General features: G+C 42.8%; 1 protein-coding gene across 1 annotated transcript in view; it reads left to right on the top strand.

Annotated features, from left to right (window-relative positions):
* Positions 1-17669, top strand: part of LOC120926631 (merlin-like) — an 89445-nt gene extending 71776 nt beyond the window's left edge. Inside the window, exons 12-18 of the mRNA XM_040336753.1 lie at positions 2137-2259; positions 4472-4689; positions 5088-5187; positions 10361-10476; positions 11138-11282; positions 14553-14741; positions 16518-17669. Of these exons, the coding sequence (XP_040192687.1) occupies positions 2137-2259; positions 4472-4689; positions 5088-5187; positions 10361-10476; positions 11138-11282; positions 14553-14741; positions 16518-16553 (927 nt within the window). The 3' untranslated portion in view covers positions 16554-17669. The remainder of the gene's footprint in view (positions 1-2136; positions 2260-4471; positions 4690-5087; positions 5188-10360; positions 10477-11137; positions 11283-14552; positions 14742-16517) is intronic.
* The last annotated feature ends 3835 nt before the right edge of the window (positions 17670-21504 follow it).

Raw genomic sequence — 21504 nt, 5'->3', positions numbered from 1 at the left:
TCTCGGCAGAATTCAGCCAGAAACTCGGTCGGAAGCTGAATTCCGCCGAGAAACCCGGCCGTGTGTACACTTTCGGCCGAGGAAGCCGATAAGGACCTCGGCGAGGAAATAGAGAAGATGTTCTCTATTTTCTCGTTGTTCTATGGGAGAACTCAGCCCGCCGAGCTCCTCGGCGGCTCCAGGACTGAACACGCCGAGGAACTCGATGTGTTTGGCACGTCGAGTTCCTCGGCCGTGTGTACGGGGCCTCACAGTGTCTGCTTCAGTGATTTCCAGCTTTCAGAGAGATCAGCAACGTAACATAAGGTATATGCATGGTTACATCAATCTAAATTGAACCAATGTAAAAAAAAATCCATACCTGGAATTCCTCCTTAATTTATATGCTGTTTGAGCTTCTTGTAGGCTTGATGAAAACTAGAAAACTACTTCTTGTTTCATTCTGTAAACCTGTACTGCCATTTTTACCTGTTCCAAAATCGCTATTGGCCAGGCAATCTTATTAATCAACTGATATAAAGCGGAGTTCCAACCATATTTTTTTTTTTCTGCATCCCCTTTGCTTTTCTACATAGTTTACAGGAACTCATGTCTCCAAATAAATCCCCTTTTCCATACATTTTAGAATGTACTTACCTTTTGATTTTGTCGTCCTGAGCGCTTCCATCTTCATTGTGGGTATGTGAAGCCCACTCTGGCTCTTTTCCGGGATATGGTGCTGCTGGCTAACCAGCATACACCTTCTGATCTTGTGCATGTGCATTGTACGCCATGCGTAGCACAGACAGTATGTCTGAATATCCCGTGATGCTGAGCGGCGCCGGCGATGCCCACTGACTCCTGGGAATGGTGACACATCCCATGAGCCAGTGTGCCACAGGATATTATGTAGATTGCCGCTGAGGGGAAAAACAAGAAGAGAGCCAAAAAACCTTGGAAACTGGGTAAGCAAAGCAAAAAAATAAAAACAATATTGCCCAATGTAGAGATTATGGCCAGTTGCAAAGATAATGATGAGAAGATTAAAATGTGGGTGGAACTCTGCTTTAGTATAACCTGGGTGACGGCCCAGAATAAATTTGCATATTAGAAAACCTGACTTCATGCAGACTTTCTAATCTACATGTATGTTTGGGTCAATGCCTTAGAGCACCACTGGTCACAAAATAAAGTAATATATACTGGTTAATAGGTTATAATTAATATCTAAAAATCAGAAATACAGTGAATGGTTCTTATCAGAGGATCATCTACTGTGGCAAGTAACCTGAAAGTCAAAAGTTCACATGGTTGAGAACAATGGGCCAGATCCACAAAGATCTGCCTATCTTTAGGCAGGCGTAGCGTATCACAGATACACTACGCCGCCGTAACTTACAGCGTAGTTTCCGTATCCAGAAAGAATTTGCGCCGTAAGTTACGGAGGCGTAGTGTAAATGTGTCGGCGTAAGGGCGCGGAATTCAAATGACTAAGATGTGGGCGTGTTTTATGTTAATGCATTTGACCCCACGTAAATTACGTTTTTTTTGAGCGGCGCATGCACCGTCCGTGGGGGTATCCCAGTGCGCATGTATGAAATCACGTCGCAAATAGTCAATGCTTTCGTGAACATGAACGTAATTTACGCAAAGCCCTATTCGTGAACGTTTTACGCAGAGGAAAATTTGACGTTGTCCCGACGTCCATACTTAACATTGCGTACGCCTCATGAGGCAGGGGTAACGTTACGCCGAAAAAAGCCTTACGTAAACGACGTAAAAAAATGCGCCGGGCGGACGTACGTTCTGAGAATCGGCGTATCTAGCTAATTTGCATACTCTACGCATAAATCAACGGAAGCGCCACCTAGCGGCCAGCGTTAATATGCGCCTAAGATCCGACGGCGTACTAAGACGTACGTCAGTCGGATCTAGACCACATTTAGGCGTATCTTGTTTTGTGGATACAAAACAAAGATACGACAGGGCATCCTAGAATTTACGCGGCGTATCAATAGATACGCAGACGTAACTTCTTTGTGGATCTGGCCCAATGTTTGTTGCTCACCCAGATCTAGAATTGGTGATAACATTTTTGTTGTAACATCATTTAGATAGGTCTTCCAAATGAAACATTAATAGAATCTAGTTTATTAGAAGGAGCACCAGAGACTGTTGATGGAAAAAGAACTAAGAGAAGAGGCAGAGAGAGCCAAAGAAGAGCTTGAAAGGAGAATGTTCCAGCTGGAGGAGGAAGCAAGACAAGCCAATGAGGCTCTGGTGAGCTGACAATTTTAACTATACCTGCAGCAGAATTACAATTAGATGGTTCAACATATGATTTTAATACATAATGCTGCACAACAGTGAAGATTCTAGGCCTATTCACGCATCTATCTTTCTATCTAACTCAGTGTTTCTCAACCTTTTTCTAGTCGGGGAACCCTTAAAAAGTATTTTCAGTCTTGAGGCACCCCAGTCCAAGGCGTGGTTCACATTACGGTGTGTCGCAGAACACGGGAAAAATCGTGCTCATTCCTTACACACAGACAAATGCTCTGCTCTTTAGGGGTACCATTAATTCTTAATGGCACCCCACACATTGGAAAACATGGAGTGCTTTTGCTGCAGTGCAATTTAAAAAAAAAAGTTTGGGGACTTGTTGCCCTGCATTTTGTGGGTACGGAAATGAATGGACTGCCCTACATGCAGCTACACAGATGTGAACCAAGGACTTGTTCACATGTCATAGGGGCGGTAAAACCACATGGTTGAGCTGTTTTCACCACCCCCAACTTCTCCACCTTTAGCTGCAGAGGCAGCAGCTGAGGGTGTTCACATGCTATGGCTGCAACTGGAGGTATACCGAGGGTGAATAGGGCTGCACTGCAACTACCCCGCAACTGTGTGCATTGCACAGTTGCGGTGTAGTGATGCTGCATTTACGGGCCTAAAACAGGTGGTGAGGAAGCAACATAATGCCTCTTTATCGCCTGTCAAATGCCTCTGAAAAGCAATCTGTGCATGGATTGCTTTTCAGAGGAGCAGCAGTCCTTGCTGCTATCAAACAAGCCCTACAAAAGCCATTTTGATGGTACAGGAATGAGGGGGGGGGGGGGGGGTCAGGATTAAAAGTAACATACACACATACATACAGACATATGCTTACACACGCATACACACATGCTTACACACATGCACACATGGAAAAGAGAAAAGCCCTAAGGCTGACGCAGCGCTAAAGGAAATTAGTGAAAATTAAAAATTATTGTGTATCATATGTTGAAAAAATAAATTAAATAAATGAAGCAGCTAGCACTAAAGTTCAGCACAAAAAACTTAAAAGCAATACATAATACAAAGAAGTGCAACGCTACAATACCCACTCATTTAAAAAAATAAAGTGAAAAAAAAAATGATGGATTTTTATACCACTTTTTTTCACTTCACGCATACACACATGCTTACGCACGCATACACACATGCTTACACACGCATACACACATGCTTACACCCACTTACACACACATACACACATGCTTATACACACATGCTTACACACATATACACACATGCTTACGCACGCATACACACATGCTTACGCACGCATACACACATGCTTACACACGCATACACACATGCTTACACACACTTACACACACATGCACACATGCTTACACACACATACACACACATGCTTACGCACGCATACACACATGCTTACACACGCATACACACATGCTTACACACACTTACACACGCATGCACACATGCTTACACACACATGCTTACACACATATACACACATGCTTACGCACGCATACACACATGCTTACACACACATACACACATGCTTACACACACATACACACATGCTTACACACACATGCTTACACACACACACACATACCTACATGCACACACACATACCTATATGCACACACACATACAGACACTCACATGTGAAGACACACACACAGACACACGTACAAAGCCATTTTAAAATGAATCTAGCTTCTAGCTCAGTACTTTTCCAGATTCCTCATTCAGCCGGGTACTGCACTCTAGGGGGGAAGCAGAGAGTACAGCACACTCCTATGCACTTTACTTTCACTTTTGAAGCCGACAGAGCTTCTCACAGTTCGGCAGGAGAGCAGGCTCATCTGACAGCCTTCTCTCCACTGACCTCGCGGCAAACCTGAGAACCTCTGACGGCACACCAGTGTGCCACGGCACACTGGTTGAGAAAGGCTGGTCTAACTATCTATCTAATCTCTTCAGGACTAGTGTGAGATTAAAAAAAAAAAAGAATGTACACAAGAACGAATAGCATAAAGTACATACTATATATCTTTACAAAGTATATACTCTAAATCTGAATGAATGTTCAGGAACTTTTATTTTGCGTTAAACATTTTTAAGACCTTTTCTTAAGGAGCCATAGTATGACATTTCTATTTTACAACTCTATTCACTTTGTTATGGCCTGTAGATTCGGTCTAATGAAGCTGCTGAGCTGTTAGTGGAAAAGGTTCAAATAGCAGAGGATGAAGCAAAGCTACTTGCACAGGAGGCAGTGGAGGCCAGACATGAGTTACAGCGCCTGGAATTGACAGTTCTAAAGAATAAGGATGATATGCGCATGATGGAGAATCAGATGAGAGAGTCAGATCTGATAACCATGAAATTGCTGAAGGAATCGGACAGGAGGTAAGCTCAGTCTTTTTGTCTTGCAGCTTTACAATCATTGCAATAATCTATGAATTATAAAAAGCAGCTATATATCTTTGACACTGTAATAAAGACAGAAGAAAAAGTTTAAATTCTCTGTATTTGTTTAGTGGTGTCATATGTATAGTTTGCTCGAAATCATTGTGTTAGCCTGGTAGACATGGGAGTTAATTCAATAAAGGCAAATAGGTAGTAACTTTGCAAGAAAATTTTCACTTTGCAAGGGCCTTTTCGCTTATTGAATGAGGTTAAACTGTGCTTACTTCCATCATCAAATTTTGTACAAGCAAGATTGGTTGTGTATTCTTTGCAAAGTGAATTTTCACCACATTTCACACGTCCAACAAAATCACAATTTTGTTTCTTTCTATTTACAGGGCTAAGGAATCTGAACTATTAGAGCAGGACCTTCACAAAGCAAGAGAAGCGGAACGACATGCAAAGAAAAAGCTCCTAGAACTGGGTTCCCATAGCCAAGTGAGTAGAAATGGGCACTTTTTACTTGCATTTTTCTTGGAATAAAATAAATTGTATTTATGTGGCATTATACTAGGATCCTACATGACAACGTTGTTCATATCAACCTCCTAAAACAGTTTTATTGTTTAAAAAAAAAAAAACATCTGGACAGACATCTTGTAATCCTGGTGTTTGCCAGGAAGGCTTCTCTTTGTGGCTGTTTGGGTATTTGTGAGATCTTATTTTCACTGTTCAGATTCAGCCAGCCATGATATAGTGAGAATGTTTACTGCAGCCAACACCGGTTCTGTTCTCTCAGTCTCTAGCACTGATCTTACACATAACCATTTTTGTTAGGGCTTTGACACATACACAGGTCCAGATGACAGTGTTGATTGCATTGCGTAACCTCTGGTACTGGTTGGTTCTTATTTTAAGTCTTTTGATTTTTTTTTATTAATTTTAAGGGGTGAGAAATGGTATTTAACAGAAAAACATACTCATCTGCAGCATAACAGTCAAAGACATGAAATGCTCATATGGATTTTTATATAATTTTACAAAACAACCAGTTATTGGTGTAACATGGATTTATTACCTGTTTCATTCTTGTTCATACATTTTAAACAGTTTGTCTATCTGTGACTTATATTTCTGCTTTTGAGTATAAGCTGGTCAGATGAATTCATGTTATCTCTTGACATTTGTTCATAAGGAATTAACCTTTGCTAATATGAATGCCCTTCGGTTAATTGTTTTTAATCTATTGATATTGCAAAATATGTAACATGAGGAGCAAGACTCCTTTGAAGGTTTCACAATAGCTGTTGCAGGGGTCAATACTGGAAGCTCTGGAGATCTCAGTTCTGTAGTCTTATGCTAGCCAAACACATAAGGATATTTTAATCTAACAATTGCTCCACTGAAATCAATATCAATAAATTGACATTTTTATTTAAAAGGGAACTGATCAGTCCTGCTGGAAAATGTAGCAGGATTTAACCAAACTGATCTCTTATTTGTTGTGTTAAAGAACCTTGTTTAATATAAAGAGCATTTGAAATGATCAAAGAGAAAACAATAATGCTCATTGAGTGCTCACTCACAATTACCTCGGGCAACAACAAGGACCTTCGTTTTGGTGTCACTAAATGCACAAAGTGCTATGATAAGAGGAGAATGTAATGAACAGAACAAATTGTGTATGCAAACGACAGGGCCGAAACTAGGGGGGGTGGGAGCATGCAGGGGGAGCACCTGCCCCGGGTGACGCATCTAGGGGGGCCCCCAGGGGTACCAGCCCCTCTCACACTGGGAACCGCTGCTCTAAGGGTGTCACTGCTGCCCGATCAAGTGTACTGGATAGGCAGCGCCCGCTGCATTGTTTGCCAAATACATCAGAATCACTCTGTTCCTCCCGCCCGCACTATAGAAAGGCATTCCAGGGTAATGCTTCAGCTACTGTTGATATGTTGTTAAGTAGCAACAGTAGCTGCAGCATTGCTCTGGAATGCTTTTTTATAGGACGGCTAGGCAGGAGGAGCAGAGTGATTCAGCGCTAGTGCGCCTGTGTGATTCTCCGGTATTTGGCAAACTATGCAGTGACACCCTAGAGTAGAGGCACCTGGTGTGACCATGGAGAGCTGTGAGGTCTCCCTCCTAGTTCTGCCCAGTGCCCAAAGAGCCTATGTATTTTCTGCGCAAGGCCTTCCAGAGAAGGAGAGGCTTCAAAGAAGGCCCTGGACTGCTGGGGGGATTACGGAGGAGGCCCTGGGCTGGGGGGTAGGTGCAGAGAAGGCCCTGAACTAAGAGATGCAGTGAAGGCCCTGGACTGAGAAGGGGGGCTGCGGAGGAGTCCCTGGACTGGGACAAGGGGGTTAGAGGAGGCCCTTTACTGGAGGGTGCATTGGAGGCCCTGGGCTGATGGGGAGTGCAGAGGAGGCCATGGGCTGGGGGAGGTCCTAACCTGGGAAGGGAGCAAAGGAGACCCTGGACTTGGGCATGCATAGGAGGCCCTGGAGTGGGGGGGTGCAGAGGAGGCGCAGGAGTGTGGGGGGTACACAGGAGGGAGCGCACCTATTTGGGTGCCCCCATAGCAAGTTGCTTGCTGTGGGGGCACCCAGGAAGAGGGAGGGGCCAGGGGTGTTGGCGAGGGACCCAATAAGTGAAGGATCCAAGCTGCTCTGTGCAAAACCATTACATGGAGCAGGTAAGTATAACATGTTTATTATTGAGAAAAAACAAAAAATCCCCTCCCACTTTTAATGCAGTTTTGGTGTGAAACCGCTATATTGCCACATACCACTTTTATTTTGGGGGGGGGGGGGGGACTGACCAGACCCAAGTGCCAGATGTACTAGCTACACCACTGGCAAATGATCCCATCAATGCCATAAATAAAGGGCCGCACAAGCCTTGCAGCTTCTCATGCCAAGGGTTGTCTTGGTACTGAAGAGACATAAGGAAAAAGAGAAAGGGAAGTTTTCTTCTATTTTGTATTTTTTAAAACCTCAATAAAAAGAATATGATGCACTCAATGGGTAAACGTATGTAAAGCTTATTGTATATATTCCAGTCTAAATTCCACTATGCGCTACCAACATAAGCAGCAACCACTGAAGTTGGGAAAAACACCAACATTCAGAGACACAGGATTTATCCCTGGAAGATCTGCCTCCAGTAATTTATGGCGGCTCTTTACCAACATGCAGGCCACTCATGACACAATGGGCTCCAGGGCTGTTTTAGCCCCACTCGAACACTTATTGACTGACCCGTCTCACATTAAACTTGTATCCACGTTCTACAAAACTCTCCTTCATACTACAACAACTAGGATTAGCACTACAAAAAAAATAAAGGCTCTCTGACAGAGCTGACGGAGGATATTTGGCAGGAAGTGCTTCCCCTTCAGGGATCATCTGTTATCTCTTCCCTGGATAAAGTCATTCAAACCAAACTATTATACATGTCCTACTTTACCCCTTGTACATTTTCCACTTAATGTGGGAAATCCCCGCAGATTAGGAAATTCTGGTCAGGGGTCACGGCCCTTATCAGCTCCCTTGCCTAAAATTTGTAATCCCATGAGATGCCTGCTAGGATATATAGACGATGAAGATATATCTAAGAATGTACAAACTTTTCTAAGAAATATCCTGTTTTATGCAAAGAAAACAATAACTATGCATTGGAAATCCCAATTCTCACCTACTATAGCCTTCTGGCTCACTATAGTCATTCAAGCTATACCTTTATACAAATTGACATATGAGGCCAGAAGATACCCAAAAAAGTTTCATAAGATTTGGAATCCATGGGTTAGTTCAGATTGCACTATACCACCTGCTCCTTGAGTTCTCTGAAAATGTTAGTGGGCTTCTAGTCGTCATAATAGAATTTAGAAGGTAACAATGAAACTCCTCAATTTGTTGTCACAAGCGTACTTACCGAGACCGAGATGCTGAGGGTGGCTCACCTTTGCGACCTGGCGCAATCCGCCCCCTGGAGTTGGGACAGAGGGTGGAAGGCGAAAGGAGGCACCGCTACCGGCAGTGAAGCTGAAGTCTTGCTATGATTCGTCAGTGGCTATAGCTGATGGTGGTTCACTGGAGAAAACTGTGGGTCAGGCAACAACAGTTTGGGTACACAGAGCACGTTGTCAGGGACAAGGACTAGAGGCGGGTCCAGGTTGCAAGCCGAAGGTCAAGGGTTGGAGAAGGAAGAGAATCCAGAGGTACAGGCCAGAGATCAGGGGCAGGAGATGGCATCAATCCAGGGACGTAAGCCAATAGGTCAGGTTCAGGAGAGAGAGCAGAGTCGTGAGAAAATCCGGGTCAAACAAGGCAGGTACAGCAACAGGAAGCATAACAGAAGCTGACGACAAACCAGCAACCTGTCAAGGGACAGGGGCTGGTTTAAATAGGCTGGTCAAGCCTCTGATTGGTTCTGGGGAAACGGCGTGCGTGCGCGCCCGTGCACACGGCGCCCTGCCGGACCGTGCATGCGCGCACGCGATTCGCGCACAGGCATGCGCGGTAGCGCTGTTCTACCGCGCATGTGCGCTATTCTGCGTCTGGCTGGGTTGGCTCCCTGACATTTGTACTCACTGACTGGATACCATGTAACTGTACCTCATTGCTGAGTGAGCGCTGTTTGCTCCTTTAATGCTACATACGCATTTATGTTTTTGTCTGTTTGGTTGTTTGTAAACAATAAAAAAAAATATACCTTTAAAAAAAACATTCAGAGATAGAAATGTTCAAAGTAACAGTGAAGCTTGCAGTGCATGCTGAGCTTCAGATGGTACCTTTTACTTCTGTGGGACGTATTTTGGTTAATTTTTCCCCTTTATCGTTTGCTGCTGGCCACAGACGTGCATAGCGGAATTTGGATTTGCAGACTCTGCATACTTTTATGCATGTGAGTGCAATATATTATTTTTTTATTAAACGTTTTGAATATTACTACACTAGGCTGCAGGGCCGACTTTACTGCAGGGCAAAAGGGGCAGCTGCCCAGGGCCCTGTCATTGTTTTGGGGTCCAAAGCAGAGCTGGCCTTTAAACGCACGCTGCCAAAATATCAGGACCCCAATCTGCACTGCAAATCCACCATCCAGAATGACACAGGTAGCCGGCATTAGCGTGCAGTGCTGCTGCATATTCTCAAGAAAGAAGTGGGCAGGCGGGGCCCGGCCACCAGACCACACAGTGCTGTACAATATTTTCACTGCTTGATGGGCTTATTTTAAGCCTGGTTTACATGTAGAGGCACTATGATGTGGAATGGCTGCAATGTAAAGGGGCGCTATGATGTCGAAATAGCTGCAATGTAAACTGGCACTATGACATGAAAATGGCTGCACTATGACGTGGCAATGTTTTTTTTTTAGATATCTCTATGTATGTGTTTGTTTTTTGAGATATGGGGGTGAATAGCAAAATTGCATTATGGGGGGCGGGGGAAAGAAAATGTTTGTCCAGGGTCCAATCCATATTAAGGCCCTGCTAGCCTGGTGTGTTTTCTCTTTTACCTTTTAAAATGATCAAAACTATGATAGATCAAGTATTATTAAATGTATAGCCAGCATTAGATAGACACAAGAAGATACATGGTGTTTAAATTCCAAGAGAAATCTACTCAAATAAAATATCAGCTTTCTGTGATCTCAATTTATTCCTCTATCTTAGAAGCCTGCAAAAATTCTTCAACAAGATACTTTAGAAGAAGGATTTGATAATAAAACGTTATGGCAAAACCTAGACACGGAATATAAGAGGCTATCCCTGGAGATTGAAAAAGAAAGGTATTAGTTTCTTGCTCCCTACTAAAGTTTGATAAAACAGTATCATGAGGGAATACCTTTACAAATGATCACATTTACCCAAGTCAAAGATATAGACGCCCACAGTTTCACATGAGGTTTAAACAATATTTACGCATTACAAATGTAACATATTGGATATTGAAATTTTATGGATTCTCAGTGGCTTAGTTTAACCACTTCCCGTCCCTAGGACACACCTGTACTTCCTAGGAAACAAGTACAGTAGTTATACCAGGATCTCAGGGGCAGCTGTTATAATTTTTTTGAGCCAGCGATCCTTTTTCCTGTAAAAGTGATCTGAAAGGCTCTAAAGCTGCCTGATCACTTTTACAGGCCATGGAAGGGGGCACCTTTCCCAGGCTCCGGGAAAATCAATTCCTTCCCCTCCTCTGTGACAAATGAAGCTGGTAGTAACACGTATTAGGTTACTTCCTTTTTAGGTTATTTGTGTCCTAGCCATTACTGGCGAGGCAAGCCTCTGACCACACCAGAACCAGCTGCTTATAGCGTAGCAAAAATGCCTCTCTATAGGACCTGTTATAATTTATTCACTAATAGGCATTATCACTAATAATTCTGCAAATTAGAATTTGTAATTGCACTATCCATAATGTTTAACTTCCGATCTTGATGTGTGCAGGATTGAATACCTTGAAAAGAGTAAACAACTAGAAAACCAACTAAATGAGCTTAAGCTTGAAATTCAAACCCTAAAGCAGCAAGATCGGCAACTGAACGCATTATCACTTTACAATGTCAACCTTAGATACAAGTATAATATGCAGGTGAGTACAAGTTGGTACAGACAGGTATCCGTTTATGAAGTCAAGATAAGCTGCGATCCTGAAGATCCTGAAGGAAAAAATACAACTAATGAATGGTATATAGTAAGGGGTTAATTAACCAAAAGTTTTTTGGATTTGGGACCCCCACTAAGTAGCACATTTTGGGATTCCAACACTATTCAATGCAGAGCTTGCCTCTGCAATGCCATCTGCAAGTAGGATATGTTATTGCCACATGAAAGTAGCACTATTTTTCAAAGCACCCCACATTACAGAAATTCTGGAGATCTGAAGCTTTGGAATACATTAAAACGATTTCAGTTACCAATAATGGTCAGAATCATTAGTCCGATTTTTGTTTATTTTCTTCAATATTCTGTGTAGACCTGTCTCTTCTGCAGGACAAATTACAGATTTCAGGAGCGCAGGCAATCAGGATTCATAAACTACCGTATATGATTCTTGTCATACTGGACAAAAATGCATGCATATAAAGTAATTCAAAGCATAACATATGCAAATTTGCCTGGTTTGTAGGGTCAGACATCCAAACCTGCGAAAACCAATTTCAGGGAGGTGGCAAACTAATTTCAGGGAGGTGGCGCTCCGCGCCCATCCCCCATGCGGTGAATTTAAAAAAATGTGGCAGTAGATAATGTCAGTCGTTTTTTTATTTTTATGTATTGATTTTTTTTAATTACAATTTTTTCACAATGCTTTTTGAAGGGAGGGGGTTGGGGCAGTGGACAGTGTTGGTAGGGCAGGGGGAGTGGTGTCAGTAGTTTTTTAGTTTATTTCAGCCCTGTTGGAGGGCTTTGGTGAGATATCAGGGGTCTAAACAGACCCCTGATATCTCCCTTTTGAGACAGAGAAAGGGACTGAGGACAAATTCCTCAGTCCCTTTCTCAGCATTGAAGAAGAATGAATAGGAGACAGAGGCTCCTGTCTATTCTTCAATTGAGGCATAGTAACACACAGTTTACTATGCTCAGTAATCACAGGACACAGGAGCGAGCGATCAATCACTGGGTCCAATTCAGAAAAGGAAGGGGCTGGTAAACAACAGATTTACTGGTCCCTTCCTCCACTCTCCATCCTGACACATCCCCCACAGTCGGTCGGAGAGGAGGGAAGCCGGCTGCGGAGGACGAGGGGGGTGGAGGAGGAGGACAGGGGACTGGAGGAGAACATGGTGGGAGGGAGAAGGACACGGAGAGGGGCCGGAGAATGATAGGGGACCAGCGGAGCGGCCGGAGGAGGAGCACACAGAGAGCAGCTGGGAACGATCGGTGTGGCGGGAGGGACAGCTGTGAACAAACAAGCTGTCCCTCCTGCTGCACCGACCATTCTCGGTATATCGGGAGGCACTTGCGGGTGTCTGAGGGCCACAGCAGAAATGTGGGAGACTTTGGATATCTGCTGAATGGCCCCTGCTAGTATGGTCCCTGTGGACACCTAGTATGGTCCCTGTGGACATCACCTGATAAGTAAATGGCCCCTGTGGAGAGAATCTGGTCCCTGCTCAGACTTTGCATGTTGTGACTCACTGCTTTCTGGGATAATCCTGAGTGACACATGATGAGTGAGCTGAGAGATGTGGTGAGAGATTTACACACAGTGATGCTCAGTGTCACTCTATCCACACTCTCCAGAACTCACACACTCCGGAGGACCAGCCTGTGTGTACTAGAGTCAGTGTGAAGCCTCCTTTCTCACACAGACTGGCCTTCCTAGCAAGGGGAGGACATCTGTCCTCATCATCATCATCGTGGACATGAATCATCAGCCACTGGGCAGGTTAGCACTGCTGGCAGTTGTACAGTCTGTCTGCCAGCTTACCCACAGTAACACTGACTCTCTGTCACACCTGGCTGGCACACCCCATCTCAATCCTCGCATGATGCCAGGGATCTGATCCACCACCCGCGGCGTGATGCTATGGCCGCTCTGGCTAAATGACACTGCAGGCTCATGCCCTGTACACACGATCGGAATTTCCGATGGGGTAAAATTCGATGGGATTTTCCATCGGAATTTAGTTCAAGCTGTCTTGCATACACACTGTCAGACCAAATTCCGACGAGCCGAGAAAAATGAAGTTCAATGTTTCCGAGCATGCGTCAACTTGATTCTGAGCATGCATGTTTTTTTCTCCGTTGGAGTTCCACACAGACAGAAAAAAAAAACATGTTGTATTTCTAAAGTCCGACGGAAAAAAAGTCCGATGGGACCCACACACGGTCGGAGTATGCAATGAAAAAATTCCGTCTGACTTTTTTCATCGGAAATTCCGATCGTGTTTACAAGGCATTAGCCGGGAGATTGTGCGACAGTCGCGGGTGTTCGTGAGCCCGCCATCAAATGTGGCAGATTTCCATGAGTTGCGGGTAATTTGGGATGTCTGTAGACTGATTTGCTCACCACTAGATGAGAACACAGCACATTTGTCAAGCACCACAATCCTGGAGTTACTTTTGGAAAGTATACAATAACAATGTATCATTTATCAAGCAATATCCACTTAGCTGAACGTTTTGGGACTTTTACATAGTTACATTGGTCCAGCTTGGACCAATGTAAGTATGTAAGTATCATACCTTTGGGATACCTGTGGAACATCTCTGTATTAGGAACTAATATGTACACTCTAGAGGTCCTTTGACATCATACTGCACGTTAAAATAAACTGCACTGCACTGAAAATGTATGTGTAGTAGCACACATTTGTAAGCATTTTTAAGTGAGTTGTGTTGCATTTACTTTCGTTGCCATGCATTTTAGTGTTCATCAGATTATAGAAAACCAATGTTTTCTATGTGCCCTTGCAGTGACCTACATGTATCCAGTGCAGAAAGATGGAAGACACTGGGAATTGTTTGAACAGTCCCCGTGAAAGCTAGTGCCGCCATTTCAAATATACATTTTCATCCATAGTGTGCATTCCTTTTGAAATGCAAAACTTACTTTCTACAGTTCTCAGCAATTTGTAACTTGCCTAACCACATCAGGTGTTTGAGAGCTGAGGGTGTGGTTCATAATGTAGCCGTCCTAACCCATATGTGAAACAGACACCCATGATTATCTAGCCTGCTTTGATATTTGTAATCCACGATACTATAGAAAGCATATCCTGCTCATAAATGTCAGATTGGATGTTTTTTTGTTTTTTTTGTGTACCCAATGAAGAGTTGGTAAAGAATTCACGTAGAAATATTTCTTACATTTTCAAAAAGCATAAATACTTATATGAATACTTCCCTTTTATTTTAGGATACACTTTTGATGCAAACATGGCCGAAGGAACCTACAAGTCCTTACAGCATTCCTCCAGTGTACTCAGTGAGTACTGTCCGCAGCTGTCCCACTCCAGAGAGAGATGCTTATCCTCACCCCATTAGGACGAGTCATACATTACCCAACTATACAACTGGGAGAGAAGCCAGGCAGAATGTCAGGAAGGTAAGACTTTCATTGGTTTAAAAATTTAAGGGGGGGGGGGGGAGGGTTAAAATGGTAAATAATATTTAGAGTATGCGTGTAAACCAATTTTAGCAGTGGTTCTCTGGCACCTGAGAATCATTCTAAAGGCTAGACACTTTATCTTAATGCATTCCAAAATGTCCCAGTAGTAGTAGCGCCTCCTCACCCCTCCCTATATACTTACCTGAGTACTATCTCGATCCAGCACTGCTCTCTGTTTCTCTCCTCTGCACGTGCACCCTTACAGCTTGCTATGGTGGTGGTACACATAAAAAGAGGAGTCTAAAGTGGCAGTCGGGGACCCCAAAAGAGGGTTGGGCCACCCTGTGCAATACCATTGCTTAGAGTAGGTAAGAATAACAGGTTTATTAATGCAAGCCTCTACAACTACTTTAAGGGCTCCTCTATAGAAAATTATTGAGATTTGCCAACTGATGCCTCTGAAAGGCAGCTTCGATGAGCAGGACAGAAATGTTATGCCCATACTAATAAACAAGGGACCATGCTAGCGAGGCATTTGTGCTGCTTCTCATCCACTCATAAACCATTTGCCCTGAACACTCCCCAGCATCTCCTCATGAGCAATCCGCAGGAAGTCCTAGCAGAATTTCACCACCACTTAGCCAAACTGTACTCAGCCTCCGATTCCTTCTCACGCGCAGGCTTTCTTTAGTAAGGTCTGAATCTCCTCTATCCATGTACAACGGAGAGATACCTTAGGAGTTGGACATTACTACATGAGAGATCATGGACGAGATTCATAGCCCTAAAACAAACAAGTGGCCTAGATCTGACAGCTAGAAAGCCCTGTTTTACAAAAAATTCTCGGATCTTCTGGCTATATGCATAGCCTGCTGCAATCTTCCCGTGGCTGAACTACTCCTTTCACTGGCTACACCTACAGATCCTTCTCGTAATACATGAGATGTTTAGGAGAGGGATACGAGTATACCCAAAAGTGTTCACCATTACTGTGTAAAAACAGTGACAGGGAAGAGCCATACCGCAAAAACACACACGGAAATTGCACAGAAATGGTTCAAAACAAATGTTGCAGGCAGTGCCGATCCTGACCTCCCTGGGGCCCTAAGCAAAATGACATGTCACATTAAAGTTGAGAAGCGGGGACAGTGTCACATTAAAGTTGAGAAGTGGGGGGAGGGGGGTGTTCTGCTGTCAGAAATTACATCTTACATTAAAGTGAGAAGCGGGGGGTGCTGACCTTTTACCTCTTCTCCCATGCAGCCAGCAAGTTGAGAAGCAGGATGAGGGGCCGAAAATGACTTCTCACCAGGCAGGGCCTCTAGTAATTTGGGGGGCCCTAAGTGGCTTGCATAGTGAGCCTATAGGGCGGATCGGCCCTGGTTGCAGGAGTGACTAAAAAAAACAAAACACAGTAGCCACTGCATTTATGCTATTAAAGCGGAGGTCCACACAAAAATGTAACCTCCGCTTTTTGGAACCCTCCCCCCCTCCGGTGTCACATTTGGCACCTTTCAGGGGGGTGCAGATACCTGTATAATACAGGTATTTGCACCCACTTCCAGGAATAGACTGCCGCAGGAGTCACGCCGCTTTGCGTCACCCCCCACTGTCTTCTGGGAAACACACTAGTCCCAGAAGACAGCGGGGACCAGTGAGGGCTCGCGGATGCGCAGTAGGGAACCGGGTAGTGAAGCTGCAACGTTACATTCAGCTTAATAAACATCTACAGAAACAAGAAATGTGTGCGCTAATCAAATGTTTTTTTTTCAGGTTGAGAAATATAATCTGGACATCATATACATTTAAAATGGAATTTTGAGGTCACCAAGCCACTTTTGATCAGATTTCAAGAATGATTCCAGTGTTTTGCATGTTAGTTGTAAATACTAATGTATTCGAGTGTGATCTTGTACAGATAAGAGACCAGTTAACTGTTTAAAAAACCCTGGTGTCTAGGGTTATTAGGGCAAACTATGACAGTCTTCTAAAATGGGTTTGACCATTTGATTTTAGCACTGTAATCTTTTGTTTACAAGAAGGTAAAGCCCCCAATACGAAGACATTAAAGCTAAACTTCACCCAAAAGGGGAAGTTCAGTTTGTTTGCATGCATCCACTGCCACACTTGGCACTTTTTTTTTGGGGGGGGGGGGGGATTGGGTACCTGGTTTTGACAGATACCAGCTCCTCCACTTGCAGTTAGATGCGTCGCGGCAATCTGAGATGAAAGTTCGGTCCCTTCTTCCTTTAACCGTAGCCTCTCACCACAGGTCCCAGAAGTCTACGGGACCATTCACAAAAGCGCAGCACGACTTACACATGTGCAGTAGAAAAGTGTCTATGAAGCGCAAGGCTTCACTACTGATTTCCCTTACGTACGATGCCAGCTCCTGCACCCGATTTAAAAATCGGCTTGGGTTAGGAGATCGATGGATCCCTGGACAAGTACGCATCCTTATATTTCTTCAGCAGCTACAGTATTTCTGGCTGCCGACTGGGGGAGCCTGGAGCTCCTCTTTAAAAAGTGTCAGCCTTCATTTTGAACAAAAACACACACCAACTTTAGAAAATAAGTGGAGAAACAGCAGTAAATTTTTGCCTCATAGGGGCCTATTTATTTAAGTTATATATTCCTCTCCCACACAGTCCATTTTCACATCTCACTTCCCACTCCACTAAAAAAAAATATTACTGTACATAGATTCCCCATGCAAGAAATGTATACAGTACAAGCTTCAATAGGTGGGATCCTGCTTTTACATTTTACAAAACGTAACGATGTGCTGAATTTTATATCCGACTTTGCTCATTCTGTATTTATCAATTTTGGCAGAGAACTTGAATTTTTTTTATCTTGTATGATAAATGTTTACCTTAAAGTTTAATATATGTTTTGCAGATATTGCAATAAACAGTGCTTTAAAATGTTAAACTGTGTGAAAATAAAATATCTGTCACACAAATGTTGCTATACTCTTTCACCTGTTGTCATTGTGCTTTTCTGCTTGCTCCAAACAGATTTATGTTAAGCCATGCAATGATCCTAGCCATTTTATTAATGTACTTTAACCACTTAAGCCCCGGACCAATATGCTGGCTAAAGACCCAAGGTGTTTTTACAGTTCGGGACTGCGTCGCTTTAACAGACAATTGCGCGGTCGTGCAACGTGGCTCCCAAACAAAATTGGCGTCCTTTTTTCCCCACAAATAGAGCTTTCTTTTGGTGGTATTTGATCACATCTGCGGTTTTTAGTTTTTGCGCTATAACCAAAAATAGAGCGACAATTTTGAAAAAAATGCAATATTTTTTACTTTTTTTTATTATAAATATCCCCCAAAAACATATATAATTTTTTTTTCCCTCAGTTTAGGCCGATACGTATTCTTCTACCTATTTTTGGTAAAAAAAAAAAAATCGCAATAATCGTTTATCGGTTGGTTTGCGCAAAATTTATAGCGTTTACAAAATAGGGGATAGTTTTATTGCATTTTGATTTTTTTTTACTACTAATGGCGGCGATCAGCGATTTTTTCCGTGACTGCGACATTATCGCGGACACTTCGGCCAATTTTGACACATTTTTGGGACCATTGTCATTTTCACAGCAAAAAATGCATTTAAATTGCATTCTTTATTGTGAAAATGACAGTTGCAGTTTGGGAGTTAACCACAGGGGGCGCTGTAACATTTAGGGTTCACTGTGTGTGTGTGTTCACAACTGTAGGGGGGTGTGGCTGTAGGACTGACATCATCGATCGAGTCTCCCTAATAAAAGGGATCACTCGATCGATGCAGCGCCATAGTGAAGCACGGGGAAGCTGTGTTTACACACGGCTCTCCCCGTTCTTTAGCTCCGGGGAGCGATCGCGAGGGGGCGGCTAGAAACGAATAGCCGCGCCGTCGTCCCGGATCGCTCCCCGACCGCCGCATGTACCGGGGGGGTCCCGATCGGACCCCTGACCCACGTCAAGCAGAGCACGTACAGGTACCAGGCTCCCCCAGTCGGCAGCCAGAAATACTGTAGCTGCTGAATAAATATAAGGAGGTCGGCAAGTGGTTAAGAATCCCATTCTTTCTACTGTAGTTATCCCTGTTAACACTTTTGTGCTCAGTCACCCTATACTCAAAAAAGTATGCAACTTATTTTTTTAGCATATTCTGGTGGTTTTGACACTATACTGGGAGCACCTGTAAAGTCCCAATACCCGCATTTTTACATCTGAATTACTCCTCCCCTCGCCCAGATCAGGAAACAAATGGCTGAAGCTTTATAAACAGGCAAAAATGTATGCAGGCTAAATGCTCAACTTTGAGGTTTGTGATTCCCCCTGTCCAATAAGTGCTTTAGTGTTTAGGGTGACCTAAATAAAAATTAGTGTGGGTAGGGTTTAGACCCAAAGAAGTCATGGCAAATAAAAAAAGCTTTCCGCATAATAAACTCAGGTCAAGTCAAACAGGCAATTTAATTAGAAGCATCAATGTGGGCCATCAAATTAGAGCAGTTAGATCATGTAAAAATGCAGCGAGTTGCTGACAGCTGTCATTGTCTCTCAACACATACTGTATATTGGATTTCTTCATGTAAGGATCTTGATGAATGTCTACACCAACCCTTTATATCAATTTAAAGCGTAGCTCCACCCCCTCTGGTACTATATTTGGCAGTTTTTTTTTTTTTTTGGAGGAGGGTAAAGAGCGTGTACCTGGTTTTTAGATACCCAATCCCACTTCTGGCTGAGTTTGCTGTGGGGAACTCAACTCAGCTGGAATTTCGACCTCCCTCCTCCGAAGTGTGCTTCTCGCATGCACAAAAGAGAATCGGCTGTGAAGCTGCAATGCTTCACTGCCAGTTTCCCTTAGTGGAGATTGTGACAATAGCACCCTATAGCTGATTAAAATAAAACCGGCTCAGGTAAGGCCACCGCTAGATTCCTGGACAGGTACCGTAAGTGTCCTAATAGTAAGTCGGCAGCTACAGTATTTGTAGCTGCTGACTTATTTGTTTTCTAAAGGAGCCTGGTGCTCCTCTAAAGTATTGTAAAAACAAAACAAGACATAAGACATGACTTGTTTATCCTACAATTCTCTCTCTAATGGAAGGATTTTTTGTTGTCCCATGAAAACCAATTCTTGTTGAGTTTACTGGGTAAAAGAAATAGCAGGAAGATGGAAAATAAAGTTCCTGACTTGTGGATATCACACCTGGGGGTAGCAAGCATGTAGCATATAACTATATATATATATATATATATATATATATATATATATATATATATATATAAAGAAATCCAAATAAAGTTCCATTCGGCTACAGCCAAATACATAAAAATCACTGAAAGACTATTTTTATTTTGGTCTTGGGTGATCAGTGAGGCTGATGCCAAAATACATAAGTGATTTCTATATTAAATCACAAAAGCTCATAATAGTTACTAAAGGCAGTCATGTAAAATAAATCATTTTAACTTTGCATCTCTATCACCAATTCCATATAAACACCAAACCCTGAAAGTACAAGTCATTGCAAACATTGCTGATTACTATAATTGCAGTGGTCAGTGGAAGGTTTCCACATGCTATAGAAAGGATACTAATCATTGTTGTACAGATCTGTGCTGTCTGCAGTGACCCAAGTGTACCAAGCTGCTGCTCTGGTATGAAGAACGTTTTTTTGTGGAGGAAACAACCATTACCATACTGACTATATGCTTTTACAATGAAATTCACCAAATACTTTGGGGAAGCCCTAAACCCAAGTGCTTTAACCAACATTACTATCAAATAGACATACAAATGTAAATATCATTTAAGTTTCACAAAATAGCCCACAAAAATATATTTTATGTATTTCTTAATAAATTAAAAAGAATTAGTCAAACAGCGATTATCAAACACTAAACTTATTTTAAACAGTTGTCCACCACCTTGTATTTTCTGAAACATCAAGTTTCTTTAAAGTTATGCTTGGCAACCCTTCAGATGTGCTTTAAAAAAAATCAACTCTAATGCCCCGTACACACCATCACTTTATGTGATGAAAAAAAACGACACTTTCTGTGAAGTAAAAAATGACGTTTTTGAAACTTCAATTTTCAAAGACGAAGTTGCCTACACACCATCGTTTTTCTCACAATGTTCTTGCAAAGTGAGGTTACGTTCCACCACGTTTTACCATTGAAGTAGCTTCTGGGAATGCATGGATGAAAAAACGTCTTACAAAACGACGTTTTTTGCTACACACGGTCAATTTCTGTGAAGTAAAAAGTGCACTTTTGAAAAACGACACATAAAATTGAAGCATGCTTCAATTTTTTTTGGTCGTTTTTTACAAGACATAAAACGACGTTTTCCCCCACACACAGTCAATTAAAGTGACGTTTTTAAAAACGTCATTTTTTTTCATCACATAAAGTGATGGTGTGTACGCGGCATAATGCCTTGTACACACAAGCGGAATTTCCTAAGGAAAAAGTCAGACGGAAGCTTTTCATCGGATATTCCATCCGTGTGTATGCCCCATCGGACTTTTTCCGTCAGAAATTCAGACGGAATTAGATAGAGAACATGTTCTCAATTTTTCTGATGAAAACAATTTCTATCGGAATTTACGTTCGTCTGGATGCAATTCCAACTAACTAAAAACCATGCATGCTCATAATCAAGACGACGCATGCTCAGAAACAATGAACTTCATTTTTTCTCGGCTCGTCGTAGTGTTGTACGTCACTGCGTTCTTGATGGTCGGATTTTAGTGTGA

This window comes from Rana temporaria, chromosome 2 (genome assembly GCF_905171775.1).
Source record: "Rana temporaria chromosome 2, aRanTem1.1, whole genome shotgun sequence".
Lineage (NCBI taxonomy): Eukaryota > Metazoa > Chordata > Amphibia > Anura > Ranidae > Rana > Rana temporaria.
Note: the sequence above shows the minus strand (reverse complement) of the source record. Positions and strands in the feature narration are given on the sequence as shown.